At 41.9% G+C, this 27832-nt stretch overlaps 1 protein-coding gene across 6 annotated transcripts in view; it reads right to left on the reverse strand.

The window, feature by feature from the left end:
- The window catches only part of ST3GAL6 (ST3 beta-galactoside alpha-2,3-sialyltransferase 6), a 322642-nt gene that overhangs the window by 62080 nt on the left and 232730 nt on the right, over nt 1-27832 (reverse strand). For all 6 annotated transcript variants that reach the window (XM_073616978.1, XM_073616973.1, XM_073616974.1 and 3 more), the window contains 3 exons: nt 24136-24199; nt 6561-6656; nt 4792-4978 (listed from right to left, as the gene is read on the reverse strand). In XM_073616978.1, coding sequence (XP_073473079.1) covers nt 4792-4978; nt 6561-6656; nt 24136-24199 — 347 coding nt within the window. The remainder of the gene's footprint in view (nt 1-4791; nt 4979-6560; nt 6657-24135; nt 24200-27832) is intronic.

Here is a 27832-nt window from a genome sequence, read left to right on the forward strand (position 1 = left end):
TAAATGTGACTGGCAGTAAAGGGGTTAACCAGGAGGGGGCGCTACAGAGGTTAAGTGTGTCCTAGGGAGTGATTCTAACTGTAGGGGGATGGGCTATGTGTTGTTCAGCATTTCCCCGTTCTTCCTCTCCGTGAGACGATCGCGGGTATCCCCGCGGACATCAAGTCCGCGGGACCCGCTATCACACTCACGGAGCTCGCGGCAGGGTCGCGCACGTGCCACTGGCGTCGTGCAGGCGACCACATGGCGGCAAATTTAAAGGGATGTACATGTACGCCCATTTGCTTGTCCGTGCCATTCTGCCGATGTAAATGTTCGTGCGGCGGTCGGCAAGTGGTTAAAGCATGTTATACAACACAGTGCTTGTGCCCTCTTTAATCACCTGAAATACCTGGCTGATCCTGCCTGGCTATACCGCCCCCCTCTGTAAACTGACCATGATGTATCAGGGCTGCTGAGCCCTGACACCGTGGTCAGAGTACGTGCCCCTGTCATCCACAGCCCTGCTCTCATGTGTCTGTGTCTCCTCTGTCCTCCTCCCCTCACTGCCTGTCTGCTCATACCAGTGCGTCCCCCCCCCCCCCCCCCCCAGCTCCTGCTACTCTCATATCTGCTAATAAATCCTCCCATCCTTTCTGTACCATAATGATAGGTGTCCCTGTGCCTGTGTTATGTAAAAAATCTGCCTGATTGTACCTATATGAGCGCGGCTCCCTGGCGCTCAGCTGACTGTCAGCTCTCTCCTCTCTTCCCCTCCTCCCCAGCTGACTTCAGCGGGAGGGCTCAACCCCGCCCACTAGAGCTGTGAGTCGGAGAGAGAAGAGAGCTGTCAGCTGAACGCCGGGAGCCGCGCTCATATAGGTACAATTTAGCAGATTTTTATACACAACACAGGCACAGTGACACTTCTTAATATGGTACAGAGAGAATGGGAGGATTTAGTAGAAGTGGGTTAACAACCACTTTAACTAGCAAAAGAACTGTTCTAGTGCAGCAGTTTATTTGGTTATTCTACCAACTTTTCTGCTAGGCCAGTGGTTCTCAATTCCTGTCCTCAGGACACACTAATAGGTCAGATTTTAAGTATTACCTTGGGGAGATGCAGACTAGAATATGGCAATCACTGAGCAGCAAATCATATGTGACATGTTATCTTACAAACCTGGCCTATTAGTGGGTCCTGAGGACAGGAGTTGAGAACCACTGTGCTAGGCCCTTTTAATGCCAAAATATTATAATGAATTAATGAAAACTCCTACACTGAACTGCCTGGCTCCTATTTTAGATAAACAGAACCACCTTTGCATTACAACACTCCATAACCACTTCCATACCGGGCCTATTTTGGCACTCCTCTCCTACATGTAAAAATCATAATTTTTTTGCTAGAAAATTACTCAGAATCCCCAAACATTATATATGTTGTTTTAGCAGACCTAAGGAATAAAATGGCAGTCGCTGAAATTTTTTATGTTGCACGGTATTTGAGCAATAATTTTTCAAACGCGTTTTTTTTTTGGAAAAAAAAAACAGTTTCATGAATTAAAAAATACCAAAACAGTAAAGCTAGCCCAATTTATGTGTATAATGTGAAAGATGATGTTACGCCGAGTAAACAGATACCCAACATGTCATGCTTCAAAAAGGCACACACACGCTGGAATGGCGCTAAACTTTGGTACTTAAAAATCTGCATAGGCGACTCTTTCACATTTTTTACAGGTTACCAGTTTAGAGCTACAGAGGAGTTCTAGTGCTAGAATTGTTGCTCTCGCTCTAACGCAGGTGGCGATACCTCACGTGTGGTTTGAAAGGCATTTACATATGTGGGCGGGATTTGCATGCGTGTTCGCTTCTGTGCGCGAGCACATGGGGACGGGGTGCTTTAAAATGTATTTTTTATTATTGTTTATTTTACTTAAATTTTTATTGATACACTTTCTCTTTAATTTTTTTGATTACCTTTATTCCTAATACAAGGAATGTAAACATCCCTTGTAATAGGAAGAGTGCTGACAGGTCCCTTTTATGGAGAGATATGGGATCTACAAGACCCCACATCTCACCTCCAGGCTGGAACACATCAGATCAATGAAAAAAAAAATAAATAAAAATTAATGATCCCATACGTTCCACCCGGGATCGCGGCTTTGTTTACAACCGCTGCCCGTACGTGACGTCATAAGTGCGGCGGCGTATTCTTTCCCCGAGTCCCTGATGAAACGGGAGAGCACAGAGAAGGACCGGAGGGCCCCTCTCATCCCCTGAAAGAACGATCAAGCGGTAGAACTGCACAGAATCGCCGGTTCTAAAAGATGATGTCAAATAACTATATTATTTGTGGATTTGCAACCAATCGCAGGTCCCAGTGACCTCTGAAGTAGTACTATTCATTCACAAATCATGTGAAGACTGCAGTAAGTAAATTGTGGCACATGTAATTCAGATTATAAAATATAGCACAGGATTTCACTTTTTACACTGAAAGGGACAGTGAGTACCAGTTTTGGGTGGGTGGAACAAATTCTGCTCCTGCACAGGAGACTCTGGGTATCCCTGCCTACCATGGATATCAATAATTTTACACCAAGAAGAGTATAGTAGAACGCATATAAATGAGCAACGTAGAAAATGAGACAGGAAGATTCATCTTTTTTAAATTTAGGATTTCTAATTCCGTCTTAAAACAGACCTAGGGTTAACTAATGACTGTATGGACCTGACACTACAAAACAATGTTATGGACTGCTGAAATGCTTATCAGCTAGAGTGGGCAACTCAAAGAGGCAGCCAGATCAGTGCCTCTACCTCACACAGAGCCCCGGGGAAATAGGTGGAAGTAGATGAGTAGACAGAACCCAGGTGGATTTGCACAAAGCCTGCACCCACTGAGAAGTACAAGGGGCACATTGTAAAGGGGCAAGCAGAGTAGCAGATCTAAAGTAGGGCCGGCCATAGATCGTTCGAAATCTCAGTAGGTTCAGCAAGAACCGTATGGGCAGGCTGAATGTACCAAGTTGATCGATCAACTTGGGTACAACCAGCCTGCTGGATCTTACATGCAATCATCGCTAGCAGCTGGCAAATCCACTAGAAATAATCACTGTCTTGTCCCAGTGAAGACGGCTTCCCCCACCTCTCCACCGGGAGAATACAATTATTCAGCAGGAGAAATTCCCCTGTCAACACTGTCTGTGTCGATGGGGTAATTGAGCAAATTTCTTTCCTGCAACACGTGGTTGCAGGAAAAAAAATTGCACTGTGTTTGGCCTGCTTAAGGATTTACCAAGTAAGGGTTTAAAGATAATATAATGACATTTGTTGTGAGATACAAGACTGTAAGACAACTTTAACGGATCGACACTCCTCTTATAAATGTAATATTCCAGAGCGTCTGTGGACTTATCTGATTTTACACATATTTACACATCACATAAAAGATACACTATATTGTCAAAAGTATTGTGACCTCTGCCTTTACAGGCACTTGAACTTTAATGGAATCCCAGTCTTGGTCTGTAGGGTTCAATATTGAGTTGGCCCTCCCTTTGCAGCTATAACAGCTTTAACTCTTCTGAGAAGGCTGTCCACAAGGTTTAGGAGTGTGTCTATGGGAATGTTTGCCTATTGTTTCAGAAGCGCATTTTTTAGGTCAGGCACTGATGTTAGACGAGAAGGCCTGGCTCGCAGGCTCCGCTCGAATTCATCCTAAAGGTGTTCTATCGGGTTGAGGTCAGGACTCTGTGCAGGCCAGTCAAGTTCCTCCACCCCAAACGCACTCATCCATTTCTTTATGGACCTTGCATTGTTGGACTGGTGCGCAGTCATGATGAAACAGGAAGGGGCCATCCCCAAACTGTTCCCACAAAGTTGGGAGCATAAAATTATCCAAACTGTCTTGATATGCTGACGTCTTAAGAGATCCCTTCACTGGAACTAAGGGGCCAAGCCCAAACAAGCGAGCGGAGACTGCAAGCCAGGCCTTCTCGTCTAACATCAGTGTCTGACCTCACAAATGCGCTTCTGGAAGAATGGTCAAACATTCCCATAGACACACTCCTAAACCTTGTGCACAGCCTTCCCAGAAGAGTTAAAGCTCTTATAGCTGGGTGGGCCAATGCAATATTGAACCCTAAGGACTAAGACTTGGATGCCATTAAAGTTCATGTGTGTGTGTAAAGGCAGGCATCACAATACTTTTGACAATATAGTGTATGTCCAATAAGCAACTTAGTGATGCACAATTCAAAGGAATGCAATTTATTAAGCTGTGAAGCACCACAAATACAAATGTGAAAACAACCATTTGAGCCTATAATAAATACCTAAAACATATGAAAGTTCATATACACACACACACAAATATTTTTTAGTGCATTTAATATTAGTACTACAAATAAAAGGGGGGTTCAATGATTTAGGGCTACCACAATAATAAATAGGAATGATAAACAGCCGGAGATGCCTACTATGCCCTACCATTGTTTCTTTACCAATTTCAAGTTCACTTAAACTCAACAAACATGGGCACAAATTCTTTAAAAAAAATTTTATTCTTCAGTTTTTCCTCCCATCATTATAAAGGTACTGGTTCCAGAGCTGCGAGTTTGGCAGAAGAAGCACTTGGAGTCACTGCTAGTGAAAATTAAGTCACCTACCAAAATGTCATTTCTGCCAATAACAGAGAGCAATTTCCACCAGAACGTGATGTTAATTTGTCACCAAACCCACTGATATTGTCCCAAAACAGATGAATTAGGCTGCAAACAATATAAAGTATTGCACACTTACCACTCTTCGGTGAAAGAGTAATTCTGACAGCCATTTAACATCATGCGGTTTGAACATCATGAGTATCACAGTGGAGTTTGGATCATAGTGCAAGCTATCTGAGAAAATGGATTCTGGGTAGCAAAGCCGGAAAGTAGTCCTTTGCCCAACATCATCTTCATATCCTATGACAGGGCCATCATTCATTCTAACAAAGAGAAAATAAGATGGGAGTAAAAATATTCCAAATAATTCTAGTATATTGTAAAAAGCATTATATATTTTATAAATAGGTACCTTAGGTGCCCTAAATTCTGTCCCTGTAAAATGCTCCTGAAAGCACCAAGGGGCAACACCTGGATCAAATAGGACTCTACAGCTTTAATTACAACAAGGTCAAGAATCTAGCTCTACTGTTGGCAGGGGTGCCAGGATCCCAATACCAGAAAAACAGAATCATTAATACAATGGCAGGTGAAACAATTCAGACAATATAGGTTTTCTCCAATGAAATTGTAGTGGTTTGCTTTAAGTTAATTTGTTAGTGAAATGAGTTGCAACTTATTCAGAGGGTACCAAAAAACTTAAGGCATTAGCAAGTTGACCTAAATTTTATATTTTTAGACTGTAGGAGGAAACCCAAACATATGGAGGAATGAAGTAGTGCCATCAACTGACCCCAGCGTGTTGGGTTTAAATTTCAAATACATTAAAAAATGTTAAACATTAAATATTATAAAAACATAATCTAAAAGAATTACTTTGCCTGGGGAGCATCTACAGTCACTTTGCCCCTAGTGTGTGAATATATGGAGAAAGAACTGACAAGAAGGTGCCACCTATCAAAGCTCCACTGGGATGAAAAAAAAATGCCCCCAGGGGTTGACAGAGGATGGAATCCTTCACTTGCAGAAGGGCTAAACCTTGGGGAAATGTGCATGTATTCAAGAGATAAATGTTTTTTTTTTTCTTGCAATACATTTTAGTTTTATTTCTATTATATGGGGGCTAGCAATTCTCCTATCAGATAAACTTGTAAGTAAAAAGTTCTCTTTAAAGAGGAGCTCCAGGCTCCTTCAGAAAAAAAAAAAAAAATATCAGCAGCTACAAATACTGTAGCTGCCGACTTTTAATATTAGCACATTTACCTGTTCACGAAACCAGCGGTCTTCAGCCGAGCTGATTTTTCAATTGGCTATAGGGTGCTGCTGCTGCTATCTCCACTACTAAGCGAAACCGGCCTTGCGGCTTCACAGCTGGTTCCCTACTGCACATGTGCAAATTGCGCTGCGCTTTGTGAATGGCCCAGCAGCGGAGGAAGAGGGCCGAACTTCCTGCTGACTTTGCAGTGGCCAGATCAGCCAGAAGTGGGAGCGGGTACCCGTCAAAACCAGCCCCCCCCCCAAAAGGTGCCAAATGTGGCAGTGGAGGGGGGGGGGGGGCAAACAAACGGAGCTTCCCCTTTTGGGTGAAGCTCCACTGTAATAAGACAGCATGGCTCTATTAGACCCTTGAAGTCTCCCTTGTATTGTGCCTGAGTAGATTGGGTACAAAGTCTCCCCGTCACAGCTGGCAGGGGTATTACTGCTCTAAAAGCACTAGTGTTCAGAGATGAGACCGTTTCACAGTGCTGTTGGGAGAAGAGATGTTCAAGATCTCCCTGTTTGGCACCCTGAAGCAGTTGTTCGTGGTCTCAAGCGTCACACTGACCTGAGGTGACCGACTACAATGTGTTCAAACTTCATGAAATGTACAGAGAGAATGAGAAAAGACACACGGTGTCACTGTACCTTATTATTACATCATAGCTATCAATTTTCTTGCCTAATGTGCTGTTTCGAAGCACTCCACCATTCCCAACCACAACACATTTCTTGCAGGAAATACTAGGAAGAAAACAGACACAAAATAGCGATTAGTCAGTTCTATACAAGACATAGTTTACCGTGTCATCTATACCTAGTCTAATATCAAGTCTAAACCTGTCCCTGTCTAGGATACAAAATAAGTATCAATAAAAACAAAAACAGGCAGACTCCGGGATAGTTTTTTATTTGCACTAATATTTAAAGTTTCAGGACTAACTTTCAGGGTGCTCCCTTCTTCTCCGTCCAAGAAGTACTAATATGGCAACAATTAAACCAATTCTCAACAAAAATAAAATCTATAAAAGATATAAAAAACAAACTAGTCTTTATGACCCCTTTCATTTTTTATTACTCACACTGATACCAATGTTAGGGTTGGAGGGTGCCTGCCTTATGATTCTAAAGCCCCGCACACACGATGAGAAAATTGTACGAAAATGACTGCTTTTGGATATATCGTTCGATAATCTAATCATTAGTACACGGCTTTCGCATCCGATTAAGGTTGGTCGTACGAAATTTATAGAAGGAACAAGATTGAAAAATGTTTTCGTTTGTGAACACAACGAACGATCATCGTATCAATAGTATAGTAATCATTCGAAAATAGAGGGAATGGTAGTGCGCAAAATTGGAACCAAACGAACCGGGAACAAAACCACAAAAAGTAAACAATGATCGTGGGAAAGAAATAAAACCTGCTTTTCCATTGTTATCTGACATTAAACCAATTTTACAACATGCATGGTACTTGAGCAGAATATCAGTTTATAATATATCTTTATATGAGGTTAATTAATATCACTTTTAACAACTTCAATACAGGGCACTTTCCCCCTTTCCTGCCAAGGACAATTTACAGCTTTCCGCGCTGTCGCTTCTTAAATGACAATTGCGTGGTCATGAAACACAGTACCCAAACAACATTTTTATCATTTTGCCCCCACAAATAGAGCTTTCTTTTGGTGGTGGCATCTGATCACCTCTGGTGTTTTTATTGTTTGCTAAACAAATAAAAAAAAAAAAAAATTGGTACTTTGTTAAGTTTTTCTTACAAAATGTTGTAAATAAGTGCGTTTTCTCCTTCACTGATGGGCACTGAGGCGGTGGCACCAATGAGGTGCCACTGATGGTCACACTAATGAGTCGGTGAATAAGAAAGGATTTCCGCGCTCACGGACCTAGGTGTGCAGCCTCCCCTTAAACAACCCTCTTAGAGGGTAGCTATTAGTATAAGGAATTATTGGAATAGGGGTAAGTGGCGCTACCTCTAATGGGGTATCTATTGTGGTAAATATGTGCAACTGAGAGCAAACGCTCAACACGAAAATATTTGTGCATAAAAGTGAAAAGAAAGGGGGGTCTAATCTGTATAAAGACCCCTCTACAATTAAACAGTGAATCAATTATTATTCCCTACCTCGAGAGTAAGGGCTCATATACCAAAAAACATGTGTTTAATACCCTCCAACCATCCCAAAAAATTTTTTTGTGGTGATGGGAGGTGTATCAGTACTCCATATATTATGGGTGATTAGTGAAGAAAATAATGACAATATAAAACTCTAAAGGTTGTGAAAGTCTAAAATGCACATGTGAAAAAACAAATAAATATATTTGTGTATGTCCAGCACACAAAAAAATCCAGTTCCAGCAAAAAAAAAAATATATAAAATTCCAACAAAAAAAGGTTGTGTATATATAGTGTTCCAACAGTGTTCCAGCAGTGTCCTTTATAATGGGTGACTTTCGTGCAGACAACCAGCTACTATCCAGTGACTTGCGGTGCTCCCCCTCAAAGATCCCCACTCACCAGCTCCCTGCACCCCTGCAGGGGTAGTAGGCATGTAGTATTAAAACTTGGTGTGGTGTCCTAGATTCCAATGGGGTTGTTCCTGGGTACTCCCGCTCCAGACTCGAAATCCATCCTTAGTATGGTCATCCACATATGAAAGGAAACAGGGCTCCCGTAGTGTATTACGTTTTTTTTAAATTACTTTATTAAAACTTATATGCCCAACAACTCGGGCTAAATAAAATAAATTCAAAATCAAAACAAAGCAAAAGCAGTCACACTGCGTATAGTGGTAGCGCAGAGAGAGCTCGTGGATCGCAACACCATCAGCTGAGCGGCGTGCGCCTCAGCTGCGTTCCACACTCTCTTACACTTCCGCGTGTGACATAATCGCGTAGCTCCGCCTTACGCGTTTCGCCATCAACGTTATCAAAGGCCGTTGATGACGAAACGCGTAAGACGGAGCTACGCGATTACGTCACACGCGGAAGTGGAAGAGAGTGTGGAACGCAGCTGAGGCGCACGCGGCTCAGCTGATGGTGTTGCGATCCACGAGCTCTCTCTGCGCAACCACTATACGCAGTGTGACTGCTTTTGCTTTGTTTTGATTTATTTTATTTAGCCCGAGTTGTTGGGCATATAAGTTTTAATAAAGTAATTTTAAAAAAACGTAATACACTACGGGAGCCCTGTTTCCTTTCATATGTGGATGACCATACTAAGGATGGATTTCGAGTCTGGAGCGGGAGTACCCAGGAACAACCCCATTGGAATCTAGGACACCACACCAAGTTTTAATACTACATGCCTACTACCCCTGCAGGGGTGCAGGGAGCTGGTGAGTGGGGATCTTTGAGGGGGAGCACCGCAAGTCACTGGATAGTAGCTGGTTGTCTGCACGAAAGTCACCCATTATAAAGGACACTGCAGGAACACTGTTGGAACACTATATATACACAACCTTTTTTTTGTTGGAATTTTATATATATTTTTTTTGCTGGAACTGGATTTTTTTGTGTGCTGGACATACACAAATATATTTATTTATTTTTTCACATGTGCATTTTAGACTTTCACAACCTTTAGAGTTTTATATTGTCATTATTATTTTCTTCACTAATCACCCATAATATATGGAGTACTGATACACCTCCCATCACCACAAAAACATTTTTTGGGATGGTTGGAGGGTATTAAACACATGTTTTTTGGTATATGAGCCCTTACTCTCGAGGTAGGGAATAATAATTGATTCACTGTTTAATTGTAGAGGGGTCTTTATACAGATTAGACCCCCCTTTCTTTTCACTTTTATGCACAAATATTTTCGTGTTGAGCGTTTGCTCTCAGTTGCACATATTTACCACAATAGATACCCCATTAGAGGTAGCGCCACTTACCCCTATTCCAATAATTCCTTATACTAATGAGTCGGTGTTTGATCATATATGTGTATAGAAGTAGAAGGAAGAGCACATGAGCACAAAGTACATTTTATAATAAGAAGCCAAATCTATGCATCATAAGCAAGAATTCTTTTTATTTCACTTTTGTTAAACAAGGCTAGAATGCAATATCAGCAACATAATATTCTTAACGCAACTGTTCCTTCATATACCGGTATATATAATTTTATAATAGAATGCTTTATATAACCGGTTATATATTCTTATATCTTAATAATATCAGCAATATAATGTCAAAACAATATTATTAATTATACACACGCAGCTTTCTTAAACTTGTAATATTATTGCAAATAATTATGAGCACAAACACCAAAATAGCTCAACTGTAGCTCAACAAGAGACAATGATCTACAACTGTGCATAGTTGTAATCATGTGACCACTGTGAAGGTGGCCTTTCTCCAATAGGATATTGCCAATGTGTGCCCTGCTGATGTAATAGCTGGGAAACTATGGGAGGCACAGAAGGTGTTGATGTTTGAAAAGCTGGTTGATCCTCTAAATGGGTCTTGTGTGTTAATTTACCATTAACACCTTAATGCAGAACCTCAAGGAACAACATTTTCGCCAGCTGTCGTTGCTCATTGGACATAATTTTAAGTTTGTTGGCTACAATAAATTGCAAAGCCATCCGAGTCATCCGGTTTTCTCTGTAGCGCAGCAGCTGCCTTAGATAGAAATGCAGAGGTACTATCCACCAAATTCTTCCTCTTGGCTCAGGTGTTTGTGGATTGGTGGGAGCAATCACCTCCGTGTTGTCCTGGGCGGTATATAAAAGTGATTTAATAATATTGTACACCTATATTACATGTATCTTATTTCAATTACATATGGATTTTGAAACAACGCACAGATTACAAGAGGAAACATTTTGGACAATATGATGATATTAACACAGATCCATCACTGTGTGAATTACTGGTCTATCAGATCATAATTGTAGTTAATTGTGAATAATTCTTCACCAGAGTTTTCAAGATCCTGTTCCAGGGATAGGCAATCATAAGGTACTGGTGAAGCTGCAGAGGTTGATGGTAGAGTACATATGGAAGCTCTTGCATCAATCTCTTCAGTTAGGAATTGAAGACTTTCGAAGTACCATAAGCGTGGTACATATACTAATAATAATCCATGATTGGATTCGGGCAAACAGCTTTACATAAATCTATCAGTTTCTCTAGAGCCTCATGTCTTTTGTTTCGGTCATAGTATTCCCTTTGACCTAATTTTCCAAAGGCAGGGTAGTTGCCTGTACATTTCTATAAATTGAGCAAGGAAATTAGGCCTGGTGAAATTGTCCGCCATTATACCTAGAAAGAAAAACAAATAAATGGTCAGCACTTTTAACCAACATGATTATTCTAGACATATATAGCTCCCAACTGTCCCCGATTTTGGGGGACTGTCCCTGATTTGGATCAAAGTCCCTCTTTCCTCCTCATTTGTCCCTCATTTTGGTCAGATCTATATAGTTATATATAAAATAGACTTTATATCTGTCAATAAGTGTTTCCCAGTGCTAAACCTTTCACCCAAGTTGTACATGGCTGCATCTGTAAATTTAATTAGTGTAAATAAAAGCACTTGTGGGTATATCTAATAATTTTAATTGCATAGTTCTGTATTAATGGGCATGGCAGAGGGTGTCCCCTATGCATACATATGTTTTCTAATAGGCGTCCCTCCTTCCCACATCAAAAAGTTTGGAGGTGTGTGTAATTATATATATATATATATACACACACTGTATTTATTGGTGTATAACACTCACTTTTTTACCATGAAAATCGGGTGCAAATAGCGTGTGCGTGTTATACGCCAATACTACAATTTCGGCTGCCTCTGAGGCAAGGGGGGGGGGGGGGGACGACGACGAGTGTCGTCAGATTACATACAGTGAGAATCTCCTGTTTACTTGGCGGCCTCTGTATTAGGAAGTCATTAGATGGCAATGCCGAGGCTGCTGCATTGATGGCAATGGCGAGGCTGCTGCATTGATGGCAATGGCGAGGCTGCTGCATTGATGGCAATGGCGAGGCTGCTGCATTGATGGCAATGGCGAGGCTGCTGCATTGATGGCAATGGCGAGGCTGCTGCATTGATGGCAATGGCGAGGCTGCATTGATGTGGACTAATAAGGCTCTATTGATGGCACTTGTGAGGCTGCAGGTGGGCATTGATCAGGCTGCATTGATGGCAATGGTGAGGCTGCAGATGGGCACTGACCCTTATTTTGCTTCAAAGTTCCTTATTTAAATTTTAAGTTTTTTTCCTGAAACTTCCCTCTTAAAATGAATGTGCGTGTTATATGCCGATAAATACGGGTATATATATATATATATATATATATAGACACACAGTGGGGACGGCAGGTATTCAGACTTCCTTAAACTTTTCACTCTTTGTTGTATTGCAGCCATTTGCTAAAATCATTTAAGTTAATTTTTTTCCTCATTAATGTACACACAGCACCTCATATTGACAGAAAAACACAGAATTGTTGACGTTTTTGCAGATTTATTAAAAAAGAAAAACTGAAATATCACATGGTCCTAAGTATTTAGACCCTTTGCTGTGACACTCATATTTAACTCAAGTGCTGTCCATTTCTTCTGATCATCCTTGAGATGGTTCTACACCTTCATTTGAGTCCAGCTGTGTTTGATTATGCTGATTGGACTTGATTAGGAAGCCACACACCTGTCTATATAAGAACTTACATCTCACAGGGCATGTCAGAGCAAATGAAAATCATGAGGTCAAAAGGAACCTCCTGAAGAGCTCAGAGACAGAATTGTTCCTAAAAGCACAGTGGCCTCCATAATCCTTAAATGGAAGACGTTTGGGATGACCAGAACCCTTCCTAAAGCTGGCCATCCGGCCAACCTGAGCTATCGGGGAGAAGAGCCTTGGTGAGAGAGGTAAAGAAGAACCCAAAGATCACAGTGGCTGAGCTCCAGAGATGCAGTCGAGAGATGGGAGAAAGTTGTAGAAAGTCAGCCATCACTGCAGCCCTCCACCAGTCAGGGCTTTACGGCAGAGTGGCCCGACGGAGGCCTCTCCTCAGTGCAAGACACATGAAAGCCCGCATGGAGTTTGCTAAAAAAAAACACCTGAAGGACTCCAAGATGGTGAGAAATAGGATTCTTTGGTCTGATGAGACCGAGATAGAACTTTTTGGCATTAATTCTAAGCGGTATGTGTGGAGAAAACCAGGCACTGCTCATCACCTGTCCAATACAGTCCCAACAGTGAAGCATGGTGGTGGCAGCATCATGCTGTGGGGGTGTTTTTCAGCTGCAGGGACAGGATGACCGGTTGCAATCAAGGGAAAGATGAATGCGGCCAAGTACAGGGATATCCCGGACGAAAACCTTCTCCAGAGTTCTCAGGACCTCAGACTGGGCCGAAGGTTTACCTTCCAACAAGACAATGACCCGAAGCACACAGCTAAAAGAAGGAAGGAGTGGCTTCACAACAACTCCGTGACTGTTCTTGAATGGCCCAGCCAGAGCCCTGACTTAAACGCAATTGAGCATCTCTGGAGAGACCTAAAAATGGCTGTCCACCAACGTTTACCATCCAACCTGACAGAACTGGAGAGGATCTGCAAGGAGGAATGGCAGAGGATCCCCAAATCCAGGTGTGAAAAACTTGTTGCATCTTTCCCAAAAAGACTCATGGCTGTATTAGATCAAAAGGGTGCTTCTACTAAATACTGAGCAAAGGGTCTGAATACTTATGCCCTGTACACACGGTCGGATTTTCCGACGGAAAATGTGTGATAGGACCTTGTTGTCGGAAATTCCGACCGTGTGTAGGCTCCATCACACATTTTCCATCGGATTTTCCGACACACAAAGTTTGAGAGCAGGATATAAAATTTTCCGACAACAAAATCCGTTGTCGGAAATTCCGATTGTGTGTACACAAATCCGACGGACAAAGTGCCACGCATGCTCAGAATAAATAAAGAGATGAAAGCTATTGGCCACTGCCCCGTTTATAGTCCCGACATACGTGTTTTACGTCACCGTGTTTAGAACGATCGGATTTTCTGACAACTTTGTGTGACCGTGTGTATGCAAGACAAGTTTGAGCCAACATCCGTCGGAAAAAATCCTAGGATTTTGTTGTCGGAACGTCCGAACAAAGTCCGACCGTGTGTACGGGGCATTAGGACCTTGTGATATTTCAGTTTTTCTTTTTTTATAAATCTGCAAAAATGTCAACAATTCTGTGTTTTTCTGTCAATATGGGGTGCTGTGTGTAAAATTAAGGAGGAAAAAAATGAACTTAAATGATTTTAGCAAATGGCTGCAATATAACAAAGAGTGAAAAATTTAAGGGGGTCTGAATACTTGCCATCCCCACTGTATATCTGTGTGTATATATATATATATATATATATATATATATATATATATATATATATATATATATATATACACATACATACATACACACACACACACACGGTTAGGTCCATATATATTTGGACACAGGCACAATTTTAGATTTTTCAGGTATTTACCAAAACATATTCAAGCTATAGTTCTATAATGGATATGAGCTGAAAGAGCTGAAAGTGCAAACTCTCAGGTTTAATTTGAGGGTATGTACATCCAAATCAGAGGAAGAGTTTAGGAATTACAGCTCTTAAGAATAGCCACCCCCCTTTTTCAAGGGACCAAAAGTAATTGGACAATTGAACCAAAAGCTGTTTCATGGCCAGGTGTGGGGTACTCCTTCATAATTTCTTCATCAATTAAGCAGGTAAAAGGTCTGGAGTTTATTCTATGTGTGGTATTTGCATTTGGAATCTATTGCCGTGAACCTACATCATGCATTCAAAGGAGCTGTCCATGCAAGTGCAACAGGCCATTGTAGGGCTTCAAAAACTAAGCAAATTCATCAGAGAGATGGCAGCAACATCAGGAGTGGCCAAATCAACAGTTTGGTACATTCTGAGGAAAGAAGAACCCACTGGTGAGCTCAGCAACATAAAAAGGCCTGGACGTCCACGGAAGACAACAGTGGTGGAAGATCGCAGGATCCTCTCTATGGTAAAGGAAAACCCATTCACAACATCCAGACAAGTGAAGGGTACTCTCCAGAGGTAAGCACATCATTGTCAAAGTATACAATCAAGAGAAGACTTCACAAGCAAATACAGAGGGTTCACCACAAGGTGCAAACCATTCATAAGCCTAAAGAAGCGAAAAGCCAGATTAGACTTTGCCAAAAACATCTAAAATAGCCAGACAAGTCCTGGAAAAGCATTCTTTGGATGGATGAAAGATTAATATGTACCAGAATGACGGGAAGAAAAAAGTGTGGAGAAGGCTTGGAACAGCTCATGATCAAAAGCACACAACGTCATCTGTAAAACATGGTGGAGCTTGCAGTGTGATGGCATAGGCATGCATGGCTTCCAGTGGCACTGGGTCATTCGTGTTTATTGATGATGTGACAGAAGACAGAAGCAGTTGGATGAATTATGCAGTGTTTGGAGATATACTGTCAGCTCAGATTCAAAGTTTATTGGATGGTGCTTCATAGTACAGATAGACAATGATCCAAAACACACTGTAAAAGCAACTCAGGAGCTTTTGAAGGAAAATAAGTGGAATATTCTGCAATGGCTGAGTCAATCACTTGATCTCAACAAAATTGAACATGCATTTCATTTGCTGAAGGCAAAACTAAAGGCAGAAAGACCTATAAACAAAAAAAAAAAAAAAAAATGAAGAGAGCTGCAGTTAGAGCCTGGCAAAGCATCAGAAAGGAGAAAACCCAGTCTTTGGTAATGTTCTTGGGTTCCCGACTTCAGGCAGTCATTGCCAGTAAAGGATTCTCAACAAAATATAAAAAATTAACATTCTATTTATGATTATATTCATTTGTCAAATTACATTTGAGCCCCTGAAAATGGGGGGACTGTGTATAAAAATGGTCACAGTTCCTAAAATTTGTACTTAATATTTATGTTCAACTCTTTAAATTAAAGCTGAAAGTCTGCACTTCATATTCATTTGGATGGTTTCATTTTAATTTTATTCTGGTGGCATACAGAGCCAAAAGTATGAAAATTGTGTCTGTGTCCAAATATAATGGACCTAACTCTATATACAGTCAGGTCCATAAATATTGGGACATGGACACAATTCTAATTTTTCCAGCACTATACACCACCACAATGGATTTGAAATTAAAAGAACAAGATGTGATTTGACTGCAGGCTTTCAGCTTTAATTTGAGGGTATTTACATCCAAATCAGGTGAATGGTGTAGGAATTACAACAGTTTGTATATGTGCCTCCCACTTTTTAAGGGACCAGAAGTAATGGGACAATTGGCTGCTCAGCTGTTCCATGGCCAGGTGTGTGATATTCCCTCATTATCCCATTTACAAGGAGCAGATAAAAGATCCAGAGTTCATTTCAAGTGAGCTATTCGCATTTGGAATCTGTTGCTGTCAACTCTCAATATGAGATCCAAAGAGCTGTCACTATCAGTGAAGCAAGCCATCATTAGGCTGAAAAAAACAAAACAAACCCATCAGAGAGATAGCAAAGACATTAGATGTGGCCAAATCAACTGTTTGGAACATCCTTAAAAAGAAAGAACGCACCGGTGAGCTCAGCAACACCAAAAGACCCGGAAGACAACGGAAAACAACTGTGGTGGATGACCAAAGAATTCTTTCCCTGGTGAAGAAAACACCCTTCACAACAGTTGGCCAGATCAAGAACACTCTCCAGGAGGTAGGTGTATATGTGTCAAAGTCAACAGTTAAGAGTAGACTTCATCATAGTGACTACAGAGGGTTCACCACAAAATGTAAACCACTGGTGAGCCTCAAAAACAGGAAGGCCATATTAGAGCTTGCCAAACAACATCTAAAAAGACCTTCACAGTTCTGGAACAACATCCTATGGACAGATGAGACCAAGATCAACTTGTATCAGAGTGATGGGAAGAGAAGAGTATGGAGAAGGAAAGGAACTGCTCATGATCCAAAGCATACTACCTCATCAGTAAAGCATTGTGGTGATAGTGTCATGGCGTGGGCAAGTATGGCTGCCAATGGAGCTGGTTCTCTTGTATTTATTGATGATGATGTGACTGCTGACAAAAGCAGCAGGATGAATTCTTAAGTGTTTCGGGCAATATTATCTGCTCATATTCAGCAAAATGCTTCAAAACTCATTGGACGGCATTTCACAGTGCAGATGGACAATGACCTGAAGCATACTGTGAAAGCAACCAAAGACTTTTTTAAGGAAAAGAAGTGGAATGTTATGCAATGGCCAAGTCAATCATCTGACCTGAATTCGATTGAGCATGCATTTCACTTGCTGAAGACAAAACTGAAGGGCAAATGCCCCAAGAACAAGCAGGAACTGAAGACAGTTGCAGCAGAGGCCTGGCAGAGCATCACCAGGGATGACACCCAGCATCTGGTGATGTCTATGCGTTCCAGACTTCAGGCTGTAATTGACTTCAAAGGATTTGCAACCAAGTATTAAAAAGTGAAAGTTTGATGGATGATTGTTAATCTGTCCCATTACCTTTGGTCCCTTAAAAAGTGGGAGGCACATATACAAACTGTTGTAATTCCTACACCGTTCACCTGATTTGGATGTAAATACCCTCAAATTAAAGCTGAAAGTCTGCAGTTAAAGCACATCTTGTTCGTTTCATTTCAAATTCATTGTGGTGGTGTATAGGGCCAAAAAGATTAGAATTGTGTCGATGTCCCAATATTTATGAACCCGACTGTGTGTGTGTGTATATATATATATGTATATATATATATATATATATATATATATACATACATATACACACACACACACACACACACACACACACACACTTTATCTCTCAAAAGTGAGTAGAATATATATATTTGATATGCAGGCAGCTGTCACTACACTGTCCCAACCAAAAACAATAGTTATCACATACAAGCACATAAATAAGGGAATCTACCTTCTTTCGTTCGAGATTCCAATGCTGAAAGATCGTATTGGTTGTCGTTGGGCCTGAAGGATCGTTCTCCAAAATGGTATCCTTCAACTTTCTTTCCTCATGCAAGACACGGTCCGTGTGCTCCTAGCTCTGCCCGTCTGATGATTCGCACTGCAGTGTACACGTTTGTGATGCCCCAACTGCGACACCAGCCACCGAACGGACCACGAGGCACTATGGTGGACATGGCTTCTGAGAAAAGTCCCACTAAAGTGAAGAAGGGCAAGCATGGCAGGAAGGACACAAAACAGTTTGCAAAGGAGGACAAGTGCAGCGACAGGGGTTACATTCAGAAGGCCAGAGGAGACCAGACTTCTGCAATAAAGATCAAAGCAAGTCCTATGTCTAGAGCAGAGATGGTAGACATGGTGTTCATGCTTGAAAAACACAATTATGATGGCATGAACAACAACTATGAGAGGCATAATACCAGGAAGGATATAATTCTTGAAAAAGGTGATTGAACTCCTCCAAAAGAAACATGGCGTTGATCGTTCTAAGGACCAATTAAATTAATTATAATTAATTAAAGAAGCGCTGGTCAGACTTAAAACTTCGGGATCATGACCAATTTCAAATTCATGATACCATCCAGGAAAGTAAGGATGCATTTTTTTAGTAAATTATTTATTAAAGATCATGTGACAGTCTTATTGGCATTTGCCAAATGTTTATATTGTATATATCTGGAGTGCATTTTTAAAACTTTCTTTTACATTTCTTTGACAGGAAGGAAAATGAAGTTATCAAGGAAACAAAAAAACATTAGAAGAGTAGATGGCCAGCATGCAAGTACATCATGTGTACAAATCTCAGAGCATGGAAACGGTGAGCATGTAGACCCTCCAGAAGATCATGGTCATCGACAACTCCTCCAGGTACTAACACTAGTTAATAATGGTTGCAAATAAAAGTGCTGTGTAATGTTTTATTTTTTATATTTACAATTGATTTACCTAATGGTTTTCCTTTATAATCTGGACAGGTCCTAGCAAAAAAAGAAAACTGGATATGGACGCAGATGTGGAAATTTGCCTATCAGCCAGGGGCCCTCTATTGCTGTTGACACAGAACACATTCAGAGGAAGACGGTAGACACATGACCTTTCAGGAATCGTCTAATCTTGATCTCCCCGAACAAGGTATGTCTAGGCATGATGGATACATAATCGATAATGGATAAATAATTATGTCCTATTAATTTGTGACAGTAAAAAATTCAATCATTATGGGTATTAGTGTATTAGTAGATTACATGACTTGCAGAAAGGTAAGCCATTTCATTCTCTTTATGTCTGTAAATTTGTTAGAATTATGATATTCTAACATCAGTTACGGAATACATCCTTTACAATAGAGATTGCATGAAAAGTATAGGAATAATAATTGATGACATGTTGAATATTAAAGCTTATGTTATTGTCTTTTCAGATGAGATATCATTTGTTCAAGACAATCAGCAATTTAAAGATGTACATACTGATAGTGATGGCACAATGTGCACCAACAATCCTAAAGATCTCTTGGAGACCACATAATGTACAATCAATTATTTTAGTAATTTATTTTTTAAATGTATGTAAAACCTATAGGTAAAAATTGAGCTATGGAGCTTCAAGTGGAGTTCCACCCAAAGGTGGAATTTTCACTTATCTGCTCCCCCCCCCCCCCGGTTTCACATTAGGCACCTTCGGGGAGAGGGGTACCCTGTCCCACTTCTGGGAGACCTGGCCGTGGCATAGTACGTCAGCTGCTCTGTCCCCCCTCCTCCCCTCCTCCCCTTCTGCCGAACCAGTGAGAGAGCTTAGCGTGCTCCGCACATCTCGCAGTAGGGACCCGGCCGTGAAGCCAAAAGGCTACATGGCTGGGTCACCTTTACAGGTCATGGTGGTGGAAGCACCCGACAACCCAATCTCGACCCTAAGGACCCCAACTACCGCAGACCAATAACAAGCCTCAACACCATCTCCAAGATTATGGAGAAAGCGGTAGTACAACAGCTACAATGCCACCTGGACACACACCAACTCCTGGACCCTCTGCAATCAGGCTTCCCAGGCCATGGCACAGAAACAGCACTTCTCAAAATATGGAACGATGCCCTTGAAGCAGCAGATGACAGAGAATCATGTCTGGACCACAATACTCTACTTGTCCGCCTCACAGAAGTAGCAGGAGTCACAGATTCTGGTCTAAAATGGTTTGCATCCTTCTTAGAGAATCCCTCTCAGACAGTGAAACTAGGAGCATTCACCTCTGAAACCCACACAATCTCCTGTGGAGTCCCTCAGGGTTCACCCTTGTCACCAGTGCTATTCAACATCTACATCCGCCCACTCCTCAGAATCATCAAAACATTCTGAGGAAGATTTTACCCCCTTCCTGACCAGAGCACTTTTTTGCGATTCGGCACGGGAGACCGGGCACGGTCACGCTGTATGCGGTGAGCGTGCACCGCTGCCATTGTGCCGACGTCAAATAATTTTAAAATACAACAAAATAAACTGTAACATCTTAATATAGAATTGTGATAGGATATTTGAAATGTGACAAATCAATTCATCAAGCCTGTTTTTTTTTTACATATCAGACGTCAGGGCACTGCTCCAATTCCGGAAAAATTGTTAAAATAATCCAGCCTGCATTGCCTTGCATTCAGTGTAGGCAGCCTCGGATGTCCACTGCTCAATGGTGTGAGCACCTCCATACTTTCCTGTCCTCCAACGCCACTTCCACTGAGCACTGCGATTGTCTCAGGGTCGCTTGGTGATGGGGTAATGTATGCTGGAGAATGTTGCCTTAGATAATTGTGTAGGACACAACAGAGCACAGTGATATCTATTTTATGCATCGACATATTGATGCTTGTTAAAAACAGGCAAAATCCGTTGGCCAAGATCCCAAAGGTGTTTTCAACCACCCTGCGGGCCCTTGACAGTTTGTAATTGAAGATCCTTTGGTCCGAAGACAGATTACGCATAGGGAATGGTTTCAATATGTTTTCACTTAATGCGAATGCATCATCAGCCACAAACACAAAGTTCATGTTTTCATGTGTCGTCACGTGTGGGCAGGTTAAGGGTTCCATTCTGCAGATGATGATAGAACTCCGTCTGCTGGATTACACTGCCATCAGAGTTCCGGACATTCTTTCCTATATCCAGATATAGAAAATTATATCTGGCATTAACTATAGCGAGCATTATGATGCTATAAAAACCCCTGTAGTTAAAGTAATAGGATCCGGAGTTTGGTGGTGGTACGATGCGCATGGGTTTCCAGTTGATGGCTCCTCCACAATTTGGGAAATTCCACAGGTCCTTGAATTTATTTGCAACGTCCATCCACTCAGGTGGGTTGCTTGGAAACTGTAACAGGAAAAAATATATAGTGTTTTAATATATTTTATATTTATTTCATACCTAAACTGAGTAATAAGCACTTGATTTAAAACTTTTTTTTTTTATCGTTTTAACTTTGGACTAGAATATAATAGTCTACTATACTACAACTATATACTAGATTACTGAACTATAGTGTGTGTGTATATATAGTAAAGTGTGTGTGTGTGTATAGATATATATCTATACACACACTCTATACTACTATATAAACTACTAAATAAAAAAAAATGATAATACATGGAGGAAAGTTACCTTGACAGTTTCTCTGTAGTGCATCGATGAGAGACTTGCAGGTTTCCGATATGATTCTGCCCAGTGATTGTGGTGAAATTCCTGTTGAGAATTTTAGGTTCTGCAGACTTCTCCAAGTTACCAGATAGCGTAGTGTTGCGATTAACCTCTGCTCCGGACTGATTGGTTGCCGCATAATTGTTGTTGTGTCACAAGCTGCAGCAATGCTTGGAAGCTTTCATCATCCATTCTGACGCAATTCCTAAAATCATCAGGGTTATTCTCTTGTAATAAACGCAGCAGCGACATATGAGAATAGTTCTCTTGGTTCTGCAGCCATTGTTTTGACCATGTGCTTCAAAACATTTTGGATGGCCAAAACTCCAAGCATGACCAGTGGAAGTGTTTGGTCTTCCATGTAAAAGTCCATTTTCATAGACAACTGTTGTATATAATGAATTATTCTCACACGTACGAACCCACGTATCTGTATAAAATGATCTCCCTGGCACTCCAAATCCAAAGGCGTGGCATGCACAAGGTCAAGTTCTGATATCACTTCTGACTCCACGCTGCAGAACGTGCCTATGCACACGGGACATTTGAGTAGATCGTACGGGAATTTTCGGACATATACTACGCTGGCGATTCGATTCTAGACGCGTATATGATTACATTTGGAAGAACGTTAGTACGATATTCTTAATGTGTGTTCAAGACGGGCGATTTGATTCTAGACTCGTATACAATTAAATTTGGAAGAACGTTCGTACGATATTCTTATAGTGTGTTCAAGACGGGCGATTTGATTCTAGACTCACATACAATTAAATTTGGAAGAACTTTCGTACGATATTCTTAACGTGTGTACGAGGCATTAGTGACTCCAATGCCCAGAGAGGGGTCTTTTTTTAATTCATAAATGACACCTGTGCCTGGGGAGTCTTATTCTCCTCCTCACTAGCACTCCTGACTGGGAGGGTCCTTTTATTATTCTCTTTGGTACTAATACACATGGGGTGTCTTACTCCTACTGACCACTGAAGCAGGGGCATTTTATTATGCTCATTGACCACTGAAGCTGGGGCATATATTTTATTCCTGCTGATCAACATAGGGGAATTCTTTTACTCCCACTGACCACAAACATATGGGCATTTTTGCTCCCAATAATTTTTCTTAAGAATTTTTCTATTCTTACTCACCACGGTCGTTATCCTTAAAGTGATATTAAGGCTGGGTTCACATTGGTGCGATGCAAACTCAGTCATACAGATCGTATGGCTGAATTCGCATCACACTCAGATCAAACTCGTGCAGGACCCTTTTTTTTTGTCCGCACCAGAATCGGATTGCATGCAGTCCGATTCCTGTCCGAATTGAAAGTTCGCACTGCGATATGCGAACCGATCTGGGGGTGTCATTAGCTTTGTATTGAAACTCCCAGCAGTTCACATAAAGCAGTGTGAACGGCCTGTGAGTCAGGAACCAGTAGTGGATTCGCAGGGTTTCCCCACATCGCACCAATGTGAACCGAGCCTTAAGGTTTGGTTTCTTTTAAAAAGAAAATACAAACATGTTACACTTACCTGCTCTGTGTAATCATTTTTGCAAAGAGCAGACCCAATCCTCCTCTTCCCGGGTCCACCATCGGGGCTCCTGGCTCCTCCCCCTTGGCCAGTGCCCCCACTAGCAAGCCACTTGCTATGGGGTCACTGGTGGGTGCTCGCTCCTAAGCCAAGCTCTATACAGCCTTAAGACACATAGAACCGTGGCTCAGCCCTGCCACCTCCCCGCATTGGCTCACTGGCTGTGACTGACAGCAGTCAATGGCTCCCACTGCTGTGTCAGCCAATGAGGAAAGAGAAACCTGGGAAAGCCAAGGCTCCCGTGCGTGCACATCACTGGATTCAGAAGGGGTTCAGGTGAGTATTGGGAGGGGGGGGGGGGGGCGGCTGTGGGGGAAGCCGCACACAGAAGGTTTCCCACTTTCATGCATAGAATGCATGAAAGCAAAAAACCTTCAGTCGTAAAACCGCTTTAAGTATCACTCTGATCCTGGTATTAGACTTTTCATATATTTCACATGCTGTTTTATTCACAGAAATACAACAGAACATTAATACATAAGGGCTGCATTTCCTATACTTCAAGCACAACATATTGTTGTGTTTGGGGATGGCCACTAGGAAAGTTAGGCTCCATTCACATCTCCGCATTCCGAACTGTGAGTGGAATCGCCGTGATCCTGCCCACGATTCGCAATAGCGGCAAATTGCGGGACGCCCGTGCGGTCCCTGTTGATTTTAATAGCACCCCAAACGCAGCGCGATTTTCCCATGATTTGTCGGGTGACAATCACGGTAAAAACGCACTAACAGAATCGCGGGACGCACATCGCCCAGAAGAAATACAGGAGCTTCTTTTGGGCGACGGCGTCCGACGATTCTATTTACGTGTTTTTACAGCGACTGTCGCCCCCATTCGCGGAGATGTGAACAGAGCTTAAGAGTCATTTCCTTTCATTATGTCTCCTAATTGCCAACACCTCACAGTACTTACTTTCTGATTTCATCCGGAAGATCACACCTCGGAAGCTTCTTTAGAGCCATATCGAAATATCTATCTGTTAAAACAGAGATTAAATTATGTCAAATAACATAACAATCCACTACATGTACAATATATACACTATTCTTGAATACAGAGTGACTTATGTAACCTGATTAAAAGGCCGACTAGTCATACAAACCAGCATCTAGATATTCTGTAGGATATTTGCAGTGGTCCAGCAGTTTACAATAAAAAAAAGAATGTATTATGCAAAGGTGATTGCCATCAAATGGTAGACAGTCTAGAGAAGGTAACTATTTTTTCTCTGCTTGGAATCTGCTGGCTTTAACCCTTTTGTATTACAATATCAGTGCAACTATTTGTCAAATCCATATTTTCTGTATAAAGTTTTTAGTAAAATATAAAGAGGAGGTGGGTTAATTAAAGTGGAACTTTTAGTCAGAAAATTAAGTCCTGCTAGATCACTTCAGGCTGACCCCTTTTGCAGGTATAGCTATGTAAAACATAAGAAAAAAGGATTTTTACATCATACTTAGCTGTAAGATCCTTTTCTTTGAGTACATCATGGGACACAGAGTCAGGCTAATATTCATTACCTGCTGGGTTATACTTCATCATTAGGTGAATGGACACTGGTAGACCAAAGGTCTTCAGACAGGAAGTGATCCCCTATATAACCCCCTCCCATACTGAAAGTACTTTAGTTTTGTAGCAAGCACTAAATCCTCAAAAAAGAGGGGCGGGATCTTGGTGTCCCATGATGTACTCAAAGAAAAGGATTTTACAGGTAAGTATGACGTAAAAATCCCTATTTTCTTTCGCATACATCATAGGACACAAAGTCCTACCTGCTGGGACGTCCCAGAGCAATAGCCTTGAAGGGAGGGATACACCCTGCCAAACAATAGCCATCAGAACGTATACGGCAGCCCGCAGTACACTGCGGCCAAAAGCCGAATCCTCTGAGCCACAGATACCCAATAGCGAAAAGCCCAGGAGGTTCCTATACCCCTGGTAGAATGAGCTCTCACCCTAAAGGGGGGAGCTTTATGTTTCAGACCGTGGCCTGAATGACCAATTGAAAGACCCAATTGGCAATGGAAGCTTTGGAAGCTACCTGCCCCTTCTTGGGTCCTTTTGGTAAAACAAAAAAAAAACAAAACAAAAAAAAGTCTGATCCTCGGATCTCCGCAGATATAGACAAATAAACCTTGACTGCCTGGACAACAACCAAAGAATGCAGTTGTCTCTCTTCCGCCGAACGAGGCTTAGAGAAATAAGAAGGCAAAATAATGTCCTGATTTAAATGAAAGACCGACACCACTTTTGGCAAAAAGGATGGAACAGGTCGTAACACGACTATGTCATACGGTTCTATGCATGAAAGGGCTGCCAACTCCAACACCCTTCTACCCCAGGTGGCAGCCATCAGGAAGACTAGCTTGCGTGACAGCAAGTCTAATGGAATTTCCTTAATAGGTTCAAATTGTTGTTTCTGTAACACAGACAGCACCAAGTTCAAATCCCAAGGACATATAGGTGATGTAATGGGGGGAAGCAAGCGAGTTGCCCCCTGCATAAAGGTTCAGATCAGTGAATGGGAGGCTAAAGGCCTTTGGAAGAATATTGACAGGGCCGAAACTTGACCTCCGATTGTACTCAAAGCCAATTTGATTTCCACAGCTGACTGTAGAAAAAAGAGAGAACTCTCCCAATCACATATTTCCGAGGATGCCATTTTCTGGCTTCACACCAAGCAATATAAGTCTTCCAGACCTTATGATAAATCTTCCTAGTAACAGTTTTTCTAGCATTCACTAGAGTAGACACCACTGGTCCCAAGCTGCCACGGTCCTTTAACACCCTGGCTTCAATAGCCATGCCATCAAATTTAGAGAGACTGTAAATTGGGGTAGAATATAGGACCTTGAGACAGTAGATCGGGGGCACCATGGAAGCGTCCAAGGCCTGTCTATTGTCAGTCTCACAATCTCCAGGAACCAGGGCCTGGCTGGTGCCACCAGAATGACAGGAACCCCCTCTCTCTGAATCCTGCGCAACAAATGTGGCAGGAGAGGGATCAGAGGGAAAGCATAAACCAGGGAGTATTGGCTCCATTAAACTATCAGAGCATCTGCTCCAATTGACAGAGGATCTCTTGTTCAAAACACAAACTGCTGTAGCTTGTTGTTGAACCTGGATGCCAGTAAGTCGATCTCTGGCCAACCCCAACGTTGGCAAATTTCTTGGAACACCTCTGGGTGTAGGGACCACTCCCCCGAGCAGATCTGCTGGCGGCTGAGGTATCCTGCCTTCCAGTTCTCTACTCCCGGGTTATGGACTGCCTATATCATTGGCACATGTCCCTCTGCCCAGGCTAGTATATAGTTCACCTCCTTCAGAGCTGAACGACTCCTTGTACCGTGGTTTTTTTTAACAGAAAAGCTTTTATTGCTGCCTTGGTGGTTTATATAGGCCATTGCCACAAGCATGACACCCAGAGGTTTGCAACAGCTGGAGGTCCACTAATTGCATATCCCTGGTTTACACACTTTCCCCCCTAAACAAATGAGAATTGGTTCTGTGTATTATACTTTGAGTTGATATACTGAAAGTAGAGAATGCAAAATCTGGCACAGCTCTTGATAGAAACCGACTTCCAGGTTTCTTGTCTAAGCTTGTCTAAACCTAATTGAAAAAAAAAAAAAAAAAAAATTAAGTTAGGCGCTGATTGGCTACCAGGCACAGCTGCACCCGATTTTGCACTGTTCAGTTTTAGAGCCCTTTCACACTGCCATTGCCCGGGCGTCGACGGTAATGAGCCGCTAGTTATAGCGGCGCTTTACCGTAGTTTTTGCAGTGCTTTTCGGGCGCTAGCGGGGCACTTTTAAACTCCGGTAGCAGCTGGGTAAAGTGTTGAAAGGCACGCACAAAGTGCCTTCTAAAGCACCTCAAAGAAGCTGCTTGCAGGACTTTTTTTTTTACGTCCTGCCAGCACAGCACCCCAGTGTGAAAGCACTCTGGCTTTCACACTGGGGTTGCAGATGAGGCTTTTTTTCAGGTGCTTTACAGGTGGTCTTTTTAGAGCTAAAGCGCCTGAAAAACGCCTCCAGTGTGAAAGTAAATCAACCCCAAAGACTACTGTGCAGGCATCTGGTTTACAGGACTGTCTCACCTTTGTGCTGACACCAGGAAGATTTTGATCCTGAATTATGCCGGAAAACAGTTGGTGTTGGCTTTCTGGAGAAAAAGTATGCTAAATGCATTGACGGAAGAGTGGTGTGATCTATAATGTATTTAAAAGGTAATAAATGCCTGTAAAACAAATCTGATACTAGATAGTTTATTTAAAAATGTGCACGTTTCATGTGAAGAGGGTTGAAGAGAAAACACCAGATCTCTAATAAAGAGTGATTGAGAAGAATGGTCTACATTATAACTGCCATATAGCTAGTGGAAAATAATGGGCTTTTTTAGGCATGTGATGCTTGCCAGCTAATGGTCAAGCGTCTTCTTACCCTAAGAGCCCTTTCACACTGTGCCGCCTAGGGTGTCAGTGGTAAAGCGTCGTTTTAGCTATTCGGCCACTAGTGGGGCGGTTTTAACCCTCCACTAGCGGCTGAAAAGGGGTAAAATCTGCCTGCAAAACGCCGCCAGAGCATTGATTTCAATGGGGAGCAGCGGT

Source organism: Aquarana catesbeiana, linkage group LG02 (genome assembly GCF_042186555.1).
Source record: "Aquarana catesbeiana isolate 2022-GZ linkage group LG02, ASM4218655v1, whole genome shotgun sequence".
Taxonomy (NCBI): Eukaryota; Metazoa; Chordata; class Amphibia; order Anura; family Ranidae; genus Aquarana; species Aquarana catesbeiana.